The sequence below is a fragment of the Lactuca serriola genome, chromosome 6 (assembly GCF_051521515.1).
Source record: "Lactuca serriola cultivar US96UC23 chromosome 6, Lser_US96UC23_V15, whole genome shotgun sequence".
NCBI lineage: Eukaryota > Viridiplantae > Streptophyta > Magnoliopsida > Asterales > Asteraceae > Lactuca > Lactuca serriola.
In genome coordinates this window covers 193182000-193196821 of record NC_136413.1, presented here as the reverse complement: position 1 = coordinate 193196821, position 14822 = coordinate 193182000, and the positions used below count along the sequence as shown (strand labels likewise).

Sequence of the window (14822 nt, the reverse complement as noted above, 5' to 3'; positions counted from 1 at the left end):
TGTTGTTCTTACGGAATGATATTTGGGTGATTGTGGAATGCTTGTATGGTAATTTTGATAGATGATATGTTATTCTAAAGTTAAAACTTCACCAGACATTTAAGAATAAACTCGTTTTTCATAAATTTTCAATGATTTGATCTTCATCGATCGACAATCTTTTTATAGAAATATTCCATACATGCGCATTATTATTGGTGCCACTAGACGAACAACACAAACACATACTATTACTAGTGTTATTATTACATGACATATCTAACTATTTCTAAGGTGCTATTGGCTTTACAAATAAACACATATTATTATTTATTACTAGTGTCCTAGATAGATACTATTATCAGTGTCATTTAGATACTATTACTAGTGTCATTATTACATGTTATATCCAACTATTTATAGGACACTATTGATTTTACAATTACATTACACAATAATACCATACTACCATTCACGACGCATTTCACGACACTATATTATTAATTTTTGACATATAGTGGTCGCACGGTATATGCTTGTGCTGCATGACATCTAGTGTAGGGGCGGATCTTTTCAAGGGCTAGGGGGGACTGTGGCCCCCCTGATTTTTTGGCATAAATAGTCCCTATGCTTTAATTTTATACATATTTAGTCCAAAAATATAAAATTTTAACTATGACCCCTCCTGTTCACCAATTTGTATATAAATTATATTTTCGGCCCCCAAATGAAATATTGAAGCTCCATCACTGATCTAGTGGTCACATTCGGTGCTTGAACAATAATATCTCTTGACATGTAATAACACATCATGCGTTATCTTAATTTAGCAGGTTATAACATGTGAACACCCCATCGCCTTATGAACATAACTTGAATCAATATGCAAATTTACCCCCAAAAAAAAAAACAAAACAAAACAAATCAAGACATTTGATATTAACATGTTTAAAAAGTTAGTACAAATGATCTACGAGTCTTGCATGTCCTAACAAATTCCCACAAAATTGAAAAACAAAACTTAAATCAATAACAAAAAAGAAGTATTCATATCATATCATATATCACAATTTTAATGATGAGCCTCTTCAAGCAACTGCACCAAGAGTTCATTTTCAAACAATCAAATCCCATCATACAATTCAACCATTTTCACCTTTGATGATTGGCAAATCAGCTTCAATCAAGATTTGAAACCAAGAATCTTTAAGAGTTAGTGATGATGAATCACGTGCTATAATCCGAATTTCTTGGAAATTTTATCTGGAAGATTGGCAATCACAAACCCAGCAAATACCTGTAAATTAACCACAATACAACGTTATATATTTACCAAACACTAACAGTGTATGTAAAATGTCTAAACTACCCTTACAATAATTATACTAATTACCTGAGCTGAACCAAGAATGTAAATGGCGGAATAATGTCGGCCATGGATCATCATATCCGCCACCATGGCAAGCGGGATCGTGAGCGACATTCCCAAGGTGGCCACCAATGGAGTCGTCCATACAACACATAATGCCCTAAATCACAAAAAATAAAATCAATCCCCTTTAGCGATTTAACACAAATTTTCAATAAATTATAGTAGTATTTATTTACATACCAAAAATAATCGGAAAGAACACTCCCAATAAGCCCATTTGCAATAACCACTTCATCCATTTTAGCCGAGTGTGGAATCTTGAACTTTGGTTCAATTCCTAATGCCGTAAGTGGCCAAACTGAAATAAATCACCACAAAAATCCATAAAAAAAAGTAAAATTATTTTGTCAGATTGACACATAGTATTTATTATAGGCAAAATTAATTCCAAATGTGTCGACTGACTTACCAAGCCACCATAGAGCCAGGAGTGTAAACAAACCGATATATCCAAACAATTTTTGCACATCAACACGCTCTCCTTCCTCCCCAGAAAATTTCTTAAGAAGCACTGTAAAATTTTTTGTAGTATTATTCTTTTTCTTTTTCTTTAAAGGGTTGCGTAGATTTTTCAAATTTGAAATTGGAAAAAAGATGATAAGATGATACTGACCGGTAAAGAGGCCATATGACATAGCTGAGCAAAGCCCGAACAGATCGCCAACGAGAGAGCGATCGCCATTTCTTTAAAAGAAACAAAAAGGTCAACTATATAATATCAGTCAAACTCAATCCCCTGAAACATTCAATAACAACACCAAATTCATGAAAAAACTAAACACTACACCCTTTTTTTTTTTTAAAGATAAATATTACAACCCTTCTCTCGTTCTATTGCATTCTTCCAAAGACACGAAACGGTTTTCAAGACTCTAATACCGAGAAAAACATTAAGAAGGAGAGGGGTGAAAATGCAAAAAGTGATATAAGACAGGGGCTAAAAGTGTAAATTTGAAGGGACTTACGAATTGGAAGTTGAAGCTACTTCATCTGCAGCCCAAGTTTTTCCCATGGTTGTCATGGCAACACCAGCCATGCTGACAAAAACAGCAACAATTTTTGTGACATTTAAGGAATCTTGACCCAAAAATGCACCAATGAAAAGAGTGAATAGCCCTGAAGTTGATGACAGCACTGTTGTACTAGCAACACTCGTACGTGCAAGTGCAGCATTTGATAGATACTGTCATGAAAAAGCATTAGGAACAAGTTAAGGTAATTACAGTTATACCCTCCATCCTTGGGAAAGAATCGTATTTTTAAGGAATAAATGCAAGAAATAATAGCAACGTACTTTCAGTTTCTTGTTTATTGTATTTGTATCATGTCTTATGTTTAATTTTTTTCATGTTAACTCAAAAAAAGAAAAAAATCATAAAAATAGATAGTTACCTCAGTGAGAAACCAAATAGGTGCAATATAGAATCCATAGGTAGCAACCTCCCTTGTTGTGACTTGTGTTTCATGTTTTAATGGCAGATTATCATTTTTGGTTTTAGGGACTAAAGGGTTTCCTTCTTCTTGAATAGCAATATCATGATCACTAGCTTTTCGACTTAATGATGATTTGTCACCTTCCAATTCGAATACTGTTGAGCCACCAATGAATTTAAGAGGGGAGTTCAATGAAACAGGGGATTGATTTTTTCTTTTCTTGAGTAACTTTATTATCCAATCTTTGATGAATGCAATTGGGAGATATATAACCATCAATGAAGCTCCAAGATATGTCACTGCAAATGGCTGTTTATAGTCTGTGAAAATCCCCTGTTTTTAATGTACAAATAAGTCAGAATTTGGTCCCTTATTCTAGTGTTAACATCTTAGGGATATGTCAAAAATGCCCCTCTACAAATCACAATTGAGGAATTTTTTCCAAACTTACAATGACACAATGAGCAATTGAGTTAATTTGGTGTGATATATGAAACATCTTAACACCTTCCAACATATAATTCTACTTGAAATCAACTAAAAATGCACATATACTCCATTATGTCATGATCGAATCCCTATTCCCTATTAACATGTATGTATAAGTATAACCAACAAATAATTTCCTACCAAATAGTCTTGAAATTAGTCCCGGATTCAAGAAACTCATGTGATCTAACTCAAAACATAACCCTAATACAAGTAAATTACTAATCATTTAAAGGGTTAAATCCCACCAAAAACATCAAGTTATCAGAAAAACTCACAACAAAAAGTCAAGCACACCCACAAACATATACGGAGATATCCAATGTTGAGAATTCCAATCACATATCTTCATCGATTAAGAAGAAAATTGATAAAAACAATAGAACAGTACGAAAATTAGAAGTTAATACGAGAAATCTAAGAGTTTGACCTGGGTGACTTCTGCGGAAAAGACCCATATGATGACAACAGCACCAATCATAAACAACCCAGCTTTATATCTCCACCCCATCAATTATAATGAAAAACCCACAAACCTTTGTTGTTTATTTGCAAGCAAACACCAAAGATCTGAGGTTTCCCCCACCAAGATCTTTGAGATCGCCTCAAAAGTTGAAAAATCCCCAATTCCCACCGACAGAAATCACTTTGAAATGTTCTGTCAAATGGGGTTTTTTGATGTCCCCTGATCTAAGCTTTCCTATGCATTAATTCCTGGAGCAAACGAGGAGGGAGACGCGATAAAGAAACGCCATGATTTTGAAGCCTTTTTATGTGTTGGAAATGCCGCAGTTAAAATGAAGCCTTTTTTATCAATTTTTCTTCACCCTTTCTTCGCTTAAATGATGACCAAGCTGTCTTTTGCTTATTTTGTCTAAAAAATTCTAATCCGCGAAAGTTGTGCTTCCTCCATGTCAAGACAAAGGTAGTAAGTAATCTTTAATTTGTTGTATAATTTTCAAAGTTACAAAAATGGTCCTTTAACTTATAGCCAGCTTGCAAGTCTAATCAATTTACTTTTGTTATGATACTCGCATTATCTAAAATTACCATTTTTGCCTAAGTCAAATTATTGGATGCAACAATATGGAAAAAGCATATATTGGCTACGAAACCCTTACAATACTTGAATCATTAAGGTGACACGAAAATTAATGAGAGTTACTTAAAGATGACCTATATGGATTTAGTATACATATATTTGATGTTGTCTTGAAAGGAATTTTGTGATGTATTGTACTCCGAACAAAGTTATTGGGGGAAGGGTTTAGGCAATTATCCTTTGCTCTAGAAATTTTAGAGATGAAGGATCACGCTTTCCTAAATGGGGCTAGGACGTATGTATATTGACCATCATGAGCTAGATATAATTAAATGAATTTTAGAGGTGATGGAAGTTGTATATAACCATGAAGCTAATAGTAAAATAGATGAAGATGAAGCAGATGATATAACATTGTTGAAGGTGTAGGATGTGGAAGGTGGTGATGCAAATGTCATGGTTGTCAAAGGGGTGCAAGTTCAAAAAGATGTAACGGCATAGGTATAGATGATTGTTAAGGTTGGGAAAGTTGTAATTTATATAGTTGTGAGATAAAATGGAATCGTTTTTACTTAGGTCCTGTTTGATATACGTCTGACGGAGTTGGGTCAGACGTGTTTTGCTGACTCGGTCAACCAAACTTGTTTGGTAAATAGATTTATTGATGTCTAACTCGGTAAGTTATACTTGAATGGAAAAGATATCGGATATTTCTTTACTGAGAAAGATTCCAAACATGCCCTTGCCCTACATTCAAGTTTCAGCGCCTCCCGTTTTTCTCACTTTCAAGTATCGACGATTTGAGACTCCGCCCACCATCGATCGACGCTACACCTCTACTGATCGAAGATCTCTTCTCATGAGGTACGATTTCTATCTTCTCAGTTTTGTTTTTTTTTTTTTTTTTTTTTTTTTTTTTGCATATATCCGAGTTTTTCCTGCTGTGAGAGGGTCAAAAACAATGATTTGTCAATGGCTCCTCTTTAATATTTTGTCCTCGCATATTCTTGAAAATAGTTTTCAAGGTGCTGGCAGTGGAGAGATTTTGAAGAAAATGAGAGAATTGGATATAGTTTGTATTTATGTTTTAGAATGTTGGTTTGTATAAAAATTTGTATGTTTTTATAATTTGTCAACAACTACATTCATTACTGTATAGAACATCATGGTAAAATTGTCATTTTTATTAGTCAGCATATTCATTCAGATGTACATTCAAACAGCATGGTTTCTTACTCAATTAAAATTTATTGTCCAGACAGACATTTCCAATCAAAACTTTCTCAACCAACAACTATCATACAGGACCTTAATTATATGTTATACTACAGAAATCTTTTAGTTTTGTATGTAAACGCTCTTAAAAGAATCTTTTTGTTGTAATGTTAAATATTTGGATATAATAATGAAATTATGTATAGCAACTTTACTACTCTTTATTTGTATGTGATGGAATATAAACTTGTGTGCTTCAAATGGAAAAAAGTATGGTGTTTGTGTTTTTTTGTGTGTTATGTAATCATAATTCAAGTTGTTGCTTTCAATATATAATGATATAATACAAGAAATAAGTCTATGTGTTTATAAATTTGATTATAAAGAATATAAATATATGTATTGGCATGTGGCAAGTGGGTGAAAGTAGGGCGTAAGTGTTTACTTTCTCCCTTTTTGTTACTTTACCTTTGTAATTTATCATTGTACTGTTAAATACGATGTTATATATAGGTTACTATGTTTGGTAATGGAAGTGCAATGTAAAACTCTTTTTTTATTCAACCATGTACATTAAATTATATATATATATATATATATATATATATATATATATATATATATATTCACGTTGTGAATTTTCAAAAATTCACATTTTGAATTTCATGTAAAAAAAATCGAATTTTATATCATTGGAAAAATGATAAAAAGTTATGAATTTCTGTATTTTTAGTTTTTTTTTTTTGATAAAAAATAAGTTTTAAAAGTTGAAAAAAAGATTGGTTACTTGGTTAATTATGGTTCTCTATTGAACCTCACTATATATATATATATATATATATATATATATATATATATATATATATATATATATAGAGAGAGAGAGAGAGAGAGAGATCCGGTAGGAACCCAAAAATTGGTAAGAACAGCAAGGACTATTCTCCGCCAATCATTTCGTCAATGGCACAAACGTCAAACTCATTTACTTGGTCATGATGCGTTCATACGCGGCACACGTGCATAGAACGTAATACGGACTCGAGGGAATAATCATGTGCGACGAACGTCCATGAAATATCATTCAAATGGTTTTTCCTCTTCTTTTTCATTTATTTTGGTTTTTTTCGTTTTTCTATTTATTTATTTTTATTTTTCGTTAAAAAAGTTCAGTTTTTTTAAATAGATATATGCTTGGTTTTAATGTTTATATATTTTTTTTGATTTTTTTTAAAGTTTTTTTTCTTTTTTTTTTGTTTGTTTTTTAATATATTTACTACATATTTGGAGATAGTAGGGGTTTTTTATTTTTTTTATTTTTTTTTATATATTTTTTCTATTTTCTTGATTTTTTTAAAGTAAATATCGGTTTGAGTTTTTAATATTTAACAATAATAAAATTTTAAATAAGAAGATTATTAAGGATCATAATATTTTTCATTCATATTCTTTTTAATCATATTATTTTTAGATCATAAAATTTTGAATCATAACGATATTATGCATCATATATTTTTTGGATCATATTAATTTGGATCATAATATATTGAATTAAATAAAGTTTTTGATCAATACAACATTTGGATCATTATAATTTTTTAAATCATTTAATTTTGAATCATAACAAATATAATAATTAAGGATCATTAAATATTTGAATCAAAGTACTTTTAGATCATAACAAGTTAAGGTAAAGGGATTGATCTAATCCTTATCCAAAGAAGCCCTTATCTCATTATATTCATTCAAATAGCTATTGCTGTATCTTTTGTTTAGTTAGTTAGATTTGATTTACTTAGCACTATTTATTTATTTATTCGTTTTTCATCCCCCTGTAACTTTTTGATTGATTCAATAATAAAAACAAAAGCCATAAGCGAATTTAGCTTTCTCTAAATTCTTTATGGTATCAGAGCAATAGATCTGATTGGGTGAGTATCCACCATGACCGGAGAGAAGGGAGATGGCAGCAAGAATTCTGAAGGTGGGGAGACGATTGATGTCTATTCGCCTTACTACATTCATGCATCAGATTACCCAAAATAGATGCAGGTTAATGATGTATTGAATGATAGTAACTACAATGAATGGAAGCAGGAGATGAGGAATTTTCTGCTTTCGAAAAACAAGATGGGACTGGTTGATGGTTTTGTCGCGAAACCGGAGGTGTCGTCGCAAATGTATAAGGCGTGGGTACGGGCTGATGCAATGATCAAGGGCTGGTTGACCACCGCCATGGAGAAAGAGATAAGAACAAGTGTCAGGTATGCAAATACTTCATCAGAAATCTGGCTGGATCTTGAAGAACGGTTTGAGAAAGAAGGGGCGCCTCGGGCATATGAGCTGAAACAATCGCTTAACGTGACGAGGCAAGATGGGAACTCGATCTCCAATTACTACACCAAACTTAGGTCGATTTGGGATGAACTGCAGATGGTCCTACCATCCCCACGATGCACCTGCGAAGGTTGCGACTGTGGGATCGGGAAAAAGCTAAGCGATTTAAGGGAAAAAGAGAGGACTTACGAGTTCTTGATGGGTCTGGATAACGAATTCTCTGTCATCAGAACTCAAATCCTTGCGATGAAGCCTACCCCTCCGATTGGTAATGTTTATCATTTGTTGGCTGAAGATGAACAACAAAGGGCGCTATCCGGAGGAGCGAAAAGAGCAAGTGCTGACTCGTCGGCCTTCCAAGCAAATTATAGTCAACAGCGTGGCCAGCGACAACCTGCCAACAAAACGAAGACACAAACAACAGGCAAACCGATGCAAAAATTTGTCAAGTCGGATAACGATAAAAAGGTAAAATGCTCTTTCTGTCAGCGTGAAGGGCACAACAAGGAAGGATGTTTCAAGATAACCGGGTACCCGGAATGGTGGCCTGGAAATAAAGAGAAGCCCAAAGCTGCTTGTGTCAAGATTGGACCAAGTCCGATTCCTAGACTCACTGATGAAAAGTACCATCTTTTTGTCGAGCACTTCAAGGAAGGGTTAGACACAACAAACAACAACAAACAACCTATGGCAAACATGGCAGGTAGAAACGATACTTTCGATGGGTGGATTGTTGACTCGGGTGCCACCGAGCACATGACACACCGACTTGATTTCATATTCAACAAAACACAAAACTCCAAAGATTCACCTGTCGTTATCCCCAATGGAGACAAAGTGCCGGTTATGGGGGAGGGTGAACATACCTTACCTGGGGGAATCAAAATTAAAGGAGTTTTGTTTGTACCGAATTTTAATTACAACCTTCTCTCCGTTGCAAAACTCGCGGATGATTTAAATTGTGCAGTAACCTTTTTTCCTGGATTTTTTGTCATGCAGGAGTTGGGGACGAAGCGCTTGATTGGAGCGGATAATCGGAGTGGAGGGTTGTATCGGATGGGGGTATCAAAGATGAAGACCAGTGAGGCACTTATGTCAAAGGTTGAAGTTTGGCATAAGAGACTCGGCCACCCGTCCATCAAGAAAATTTCAAAATTAGATTTTATCAATGTTACAACAGAAAAACAGTTCAATAAATGTGATGCTTGTTTTAAAGCAAAACATACTAGACTTCCTTTCCCAGTTAGTGAAATAAAAACCTTTTCTTGTTTCGATCTAGTGCACTGTGATGTGTGGGGCAAATATAGAACACCTTCCATTGGTAAAGCATCATATTTTTTGACTATTGTTGATGATTTTAGTAGAGCCGTTTGGATTTTTTTAATTAAACACAAACATGAGGCAAGTACTTGTCTCATTGATTTTCATAAAATGGTTCAAACACAATTTGGCAAACAAATTAAACGGATAAGATGTGACAATGGTGGAGAGTTCGTTTCCAACAGGATGCGTGACTTCTATACTCAAGAAGGGATAGTCTTAGAAACTATGTGTCCCCACACCCCACAGCAAAATAGGGTGGTGGAACGCACACACAGGCACCTACTTGAGACAGCTCGTGCACTACGTTTTCAAGCCAACTTACCGAAGGTGTTTTGGGGTGAATGCGTCTTAACAGCCACCTACCTCATCAATCGAATGCCAACCAAGGTTCTTAAAGGAGTCACACCATACGAGGTACTTTTCAATCAAAAACCCACGTATGATCATATGAGAGTATTTGGATGTTTAGTTTATTATCAAAACACAGAGACAGGAGGTGACAAATTTGAGGCTCGAGGTAAACCGGGATTATTTTTAGGGTACCCTCCAGGAACAAAAGGATACCGCGTGTATGACATGGAGAAAAGAAAAATAGTCGTTTCTAAAGATGTTCGTTTCCTAGAAGACAAATTTCCTATGGCTTCTGATTTGGTTACCAAAAATGTAACGGAAGATGATACATTTGTGCTCGAAAATGAATTGGAGACCTCTAATACGGTTCACAATCATGAATCCGCACCACCTACGGGGCACGAAAATGAGGCTACAGTTGACCTTAGCACACCCCACGAGTCTGACTCCGAAAGTGAGCATACGACTCACGTACACACGGAACCACCCTCGCCACATTCTTCTTACGTGCATGAAGACACGAACAGCGACCATGTTCCTAAAGCTTCTCGTGTGCGAACTCAACCTTTACGGTTCAATGATTATGAAGTCAACTTACCCCCGTCCATCACTCATCCTCCATCCGCCTCCGATCATGTCGCTTCTACGGTACATCCCCTCTCCGCCTTCCTTTCGTATAAAAATTTCTCAAAAGCTCACAAAGCTCTTTTAACGGCCATAGCCACCCACTATGAGCCAAAATCTTTTAAACATGCAGAAAAAGATGAAAGGTGGAGTTTTGCAATGAAAAAGGAGATTAGTGCCTTGGAAGCAAACGATACTTGGGCCCTAGTTGCTCTTCCTCCTGGCAAGCATGCTATCGAATCCAAATGGATTTTTAAAATCAAGTTTAAACTGAATGGCGAAGTGGAACGGTACAAAGCACGACTTGTTGCGAAGGGGTATACTCAAATGGAGGGTGTAGATTATCATGACACTTTTGCACCAGTTGCCAAGCTGGTCACTGTGAGAATTTTACTCACCATGAAAGTCAAAAATAATTGAGTCATACACCAGTTAGATGTGAACAACGCCTTTCTGCATGGAGATTTGGAGGAAGAGGTTTATATGAAAATCCCTCAAGGCTTTGGAAAAGACGGCGATACAAGGGTTTGCAAGCTAAAGAAGTCCTTGTATGGTCTGAAACAGGCAAGCCGGAATTGGTATCACAAATTCACTTCTGCCCTACTTGAACTTGACTTCCAACAAACACATGCAGATCATTCTTTGTTAATTCATAGAAACAAAGAAGTTTTTGTTGCAGCTTTGATCTATGTTGATGATGTGATCATCGTTGGCAATGACCTCGAGAAAATTGAACATACAAAATCCAGTCTCAATGATCGGTTTAGTATTAAAGATCTTGGCAATTTAACTTATTTTTTGGGCATCGAAGTATCACACATAAAAGAGGGTCTAGTCCTCAGTCAACGCAAATATACCCTTGACATACTTGACGATGCAGGTATGCTTGGGTGTCGGCCTAGTAAATTTTCCATGGAACAAAATTTAAAGCTTGACAAAGGCGACAAGGAAGAAAAGGTGGATGCCAGTTTGTACAGGCGTTTGATTGGGAGATTGTTATATTTGCAAGCTACTCGGCCGGACATTACTTATTCAGTAAATGTCTTGAGTTAGTTTATATCAGATCCTCGTCAGAGTCATTGGAATGCAGCACAGAGAGTTTTGCGATATCTGAAGGGCACTTTGGGGCAGGGGATATTGCTACCAAAAGACAGTACACCTGAACTTTTGGCCTATAGTGACTCCGATTGGCTAGGGTGTCCCATTTCCCGACGTTCAAGAACTGGATACTTGTTACTTTTGGGTGGTGCACCTGTCTCCTGGAAATCGAGGAAGCAATCAGTTGTGTCTCGTTCTTCAGCTGAGGCTGAGTACAGAGCCATGGCGACCACTGTTAGTGAAGTTTTGTGGGTTCGATGGTTTCTCTCTGAACTAGGAGTTCCAATTGCCACGCCAACTCCTCTCATGTGTGATAACGAATATGCACGACATATTGCACATAATCCAGTTTTTCACGAGCGTACCAAGCACGTTGAGATGGATTGTTTCTTTGTCAGGGAAAGAGTTGAATCCAAAGAAATTACTCCGGTTCGTGTTTCTTCACAAGCTCAGCTAGCCGATTTACTTACTAAACCTCTTGGTTCAGACAGGTTACAAACACTATTGGTCAAGTTGAACATTCGTAATCTCTGTGTGTCAACTTGAGGGGGAGTAAAGGGATTGATCTAATCCTTATCCGAAGAAGCCCTTATCTCATTATATTCATTCAAATAGCTATTCCCGTATCTTTTGTTTAGTTAGTTAGATTTGATTTACTTAGCACTATTTATTTATTTATTCGTTTTTCATCCCCCTGTAACTTTTTGATTGATTCAATAATAAAAACAAAAGCCATAAGCGAATTTAGCTTTCTCTAAATTCTTTATAAGGAACATAAACATATTGAATAATAATATTTTTGAATCATAAATATTTTGAATCATCTATATTTTGCATCATATTATGTTCAATATTTTATTTTAAAAACTTTTAATCTTTTAAAATGAAGTTTGGTATCTAAAACAATTATTTTTTAAAAAATCTTTTTACAAAGTAATCAAAATAGTGAGTAGAAGTATTCATTCAATAGTACAACGAACTTTATATAAATAATGACACCAAATCTTGAGGGCAAAAACCATAACCCCCAACCCTAAGGTGATGTTTTTTTTTTCATAAGCTCTTCTTGAACACTTTTGTCTGCTCCCTGCAGACAACATGCAAACTTTTATCATCGTAGAGTGTTTGTTTTTTCTAAGGGCTAAGATCTAAAAAATATGTGTAACGCCCGTAGATTCGGGCTAGTTAATTTATAGACGATAAGCGTCAAAAACAACTTTTTGATAGAAGAGTGTCTAGAATAAATAATCTTAACCAAGTTGTAGTATATGGCACAAGGTTTCCGTGCATATAAAGAACGTTGAAATCCGACTTATAACGAAGAAGTTATGACGTGTTGAAGTTTCGCGACAGATTCTGCACGACGCTGTAGGACATAAATAGTGAATTTATGATAGAGCGATATTTGGCCTTAGCAATCTAAACCAAAGTCGTAGAATACATTACACCGAGAGCGTGCATAAAAAGAACGTCTAAATCTGACTTCGTATGTGGAAGTTATGATTTTTCGAAGTTTCAACTTAGCGGTATGCAGCCCAAAGTTCGAATATGAGATTGAGTGGTTTTTAGCCAAAACAATCTAAATGAGAATCGAATATCTTGTCGATAGTAGTCAAACGGTAAAAAGACAGACGAAAACGGACGTCAGATGAAGGAGTTGTGAATTCCTAACGGAGTTTCCGTGTCCCGGCCTACTAAAAATAATATAATAAAAATTAAATTCAAAATTAGCCGATGGAGTCTAAACGAGAGTTGTAGAGCATAATCTCACCTACGCGTGCATATAAAGAACATCAAAAACGGAGCTCGTATGCAAAAGATATGAATTTTTTAAGTTCGGGGCGCGAACCCTGACACTGTGTCAGAGTTCACGACGTGAACTCAGTATTTATGACTTCTGGAGCATGACAGACGCAAGTTGCGATGAACCACCTGATGAATACTGAACTCACAACATGAATATTTGAGATTCACGACGTGAATCCCGAAAAATGGCCCTATAAATAGAAATCGTCGGGCAGCCGCCCATAGTTGCTAATTCCATCACTCTTTCACTCTCGATACCCTCTCTAGCCCTTTTGAAGCACCCCCGAAGCCTTGATATCATCCTGACACCCGAAGCAATTCCTGAAGCCCTGAAGATCCCGAGTGAAAGAGTTTTCGAGTCGAAACCCTGCCCGCGAGAAGTCCGGTTTTTGAGAAAACATTCCGGTTTCACCGAAGAATACTATTTGAAGAGCCGTAGTGCTGTCCGAAAATCGTCTTAACATGTGAGTGTGTGGTTACTTTCTTCTACCGCATAGATATGAAGTATTTGCTATGAAATACGTGTTATGTGTTTATACGTTGTTTGTTTACTTGAGATGGTTGTTGAATGAATGTTTTATACAGGTTTTTAAATGATTTAAATTATATATGTAATTTATATCTACAAATATGTTGGGTAGAACATGGGTAGATGAAATAGTTGGTGTGATGAAAGATGAGTTTGAGGAGGAGACGAAAGATGATATAGATCTTCTGATGAAGGTGACAAGTGAAAAATGAGTGAAACCTTTACCCAAACGATGGCCCCCGTCATTCAGCAGAGTAAGGATGACAATCACGAACTATTTTAGACGGTCATGTGGAACACTAGCAAGCTCGCAACTTGTAGGTGTTGTGGACTTGATGTTCACCGATGTACTTGATATGTGTAGTTATATATACATATATATATATATATATATATATATACACACATTATATCTTAATATTTTAGCCTTTATTATTCGCTTTTAGAACTAAAAAGTACTTATAATGTTTTGAATTATGATTTGCAGCTATTCATTGTCGATAGAGCACAAAAGAAAAGACTGGAGCGGAATTAGGGCTTAGAGGCTAAAAGAAAGAAAAAATGTTGGAGGAGCCGGTTACGCCCAACATAATTGACTAGAATGCTTAGCGTAATGGCAAAACAAGGGTTACGCCCAGCATAATTTATGGTTACACCCAGCGTAACGGCTTGCATCCAGATAACCTCTTCGCGACAAAACTCTAAGTACGCCCAGCGTAATCCGACTTACGCCCAGCGTATGTAAGTCGGTTCCAAAGGTTATAAAAAGCGATTATCAGCTAACCAGAGGGAGGATTCGACTTCTAACCTAATTTAGTCGATAATTAACTTCTATTAAGCCGTTTTGAGGGTCTAGAAGGCGGCCGGAAGGCCGTTAAGCTAATGGGAGCGGAGATCGGAAGGATTGGAGAGCGGATACATGTCGGTAATCATATAGGTTGTTAACGTGACCATGTTTAGCATTCCATTGTGATACTATTATGTGTTTGGTTTCTAATTTAAGTGTAAAAAAAACCTTTTACTTTTTGTTTATGATTGAATGAAACCTTGATTATTGGACTAATTGTTATATTGAATTGTTTGTTTATGTTTAATTTATCTTGTCAAGCTTGTTAAAAGATCCTTATGTGTTAATGATAATTATTTGCTGTTAATTGTCAAGTAAA

General features: G+C 35.6%; 1 protein-coding gene across 1 annotated transcript; it reads right to left on the bottom strand.

Annotated features, from left to right (window-relative positions):
• Positions 1–891: 891 nt before the first annotated feature.
• LOC145057680 (EamA-like transporter family) lies at positions 892–4219 on the bottom strand. The gene is made up of 8 exons (XM_079005548.1): positions 3765–4219; positions 2804–3178; positions 2377–2594; positions 2025–2095; positions 1821–1922; positions 1592–1709; positions 1373–1508; positions 892–1276 (listed from the first exon to the last, which is right to left on the bottom strand). Exons 1-8 carry the CDS (start codon positions 3843–3845, stop codon positions 1214–1216), a joined length of 1164 nt encoding a protein of 387 aa, XP_078861674.1. The 5' UTR covers positions 3846–4219; the 3' UTR covers positions 892–1213.
• Between the last annotated feature and the right edge of the window lie 10603 nt (positions 4220–14822).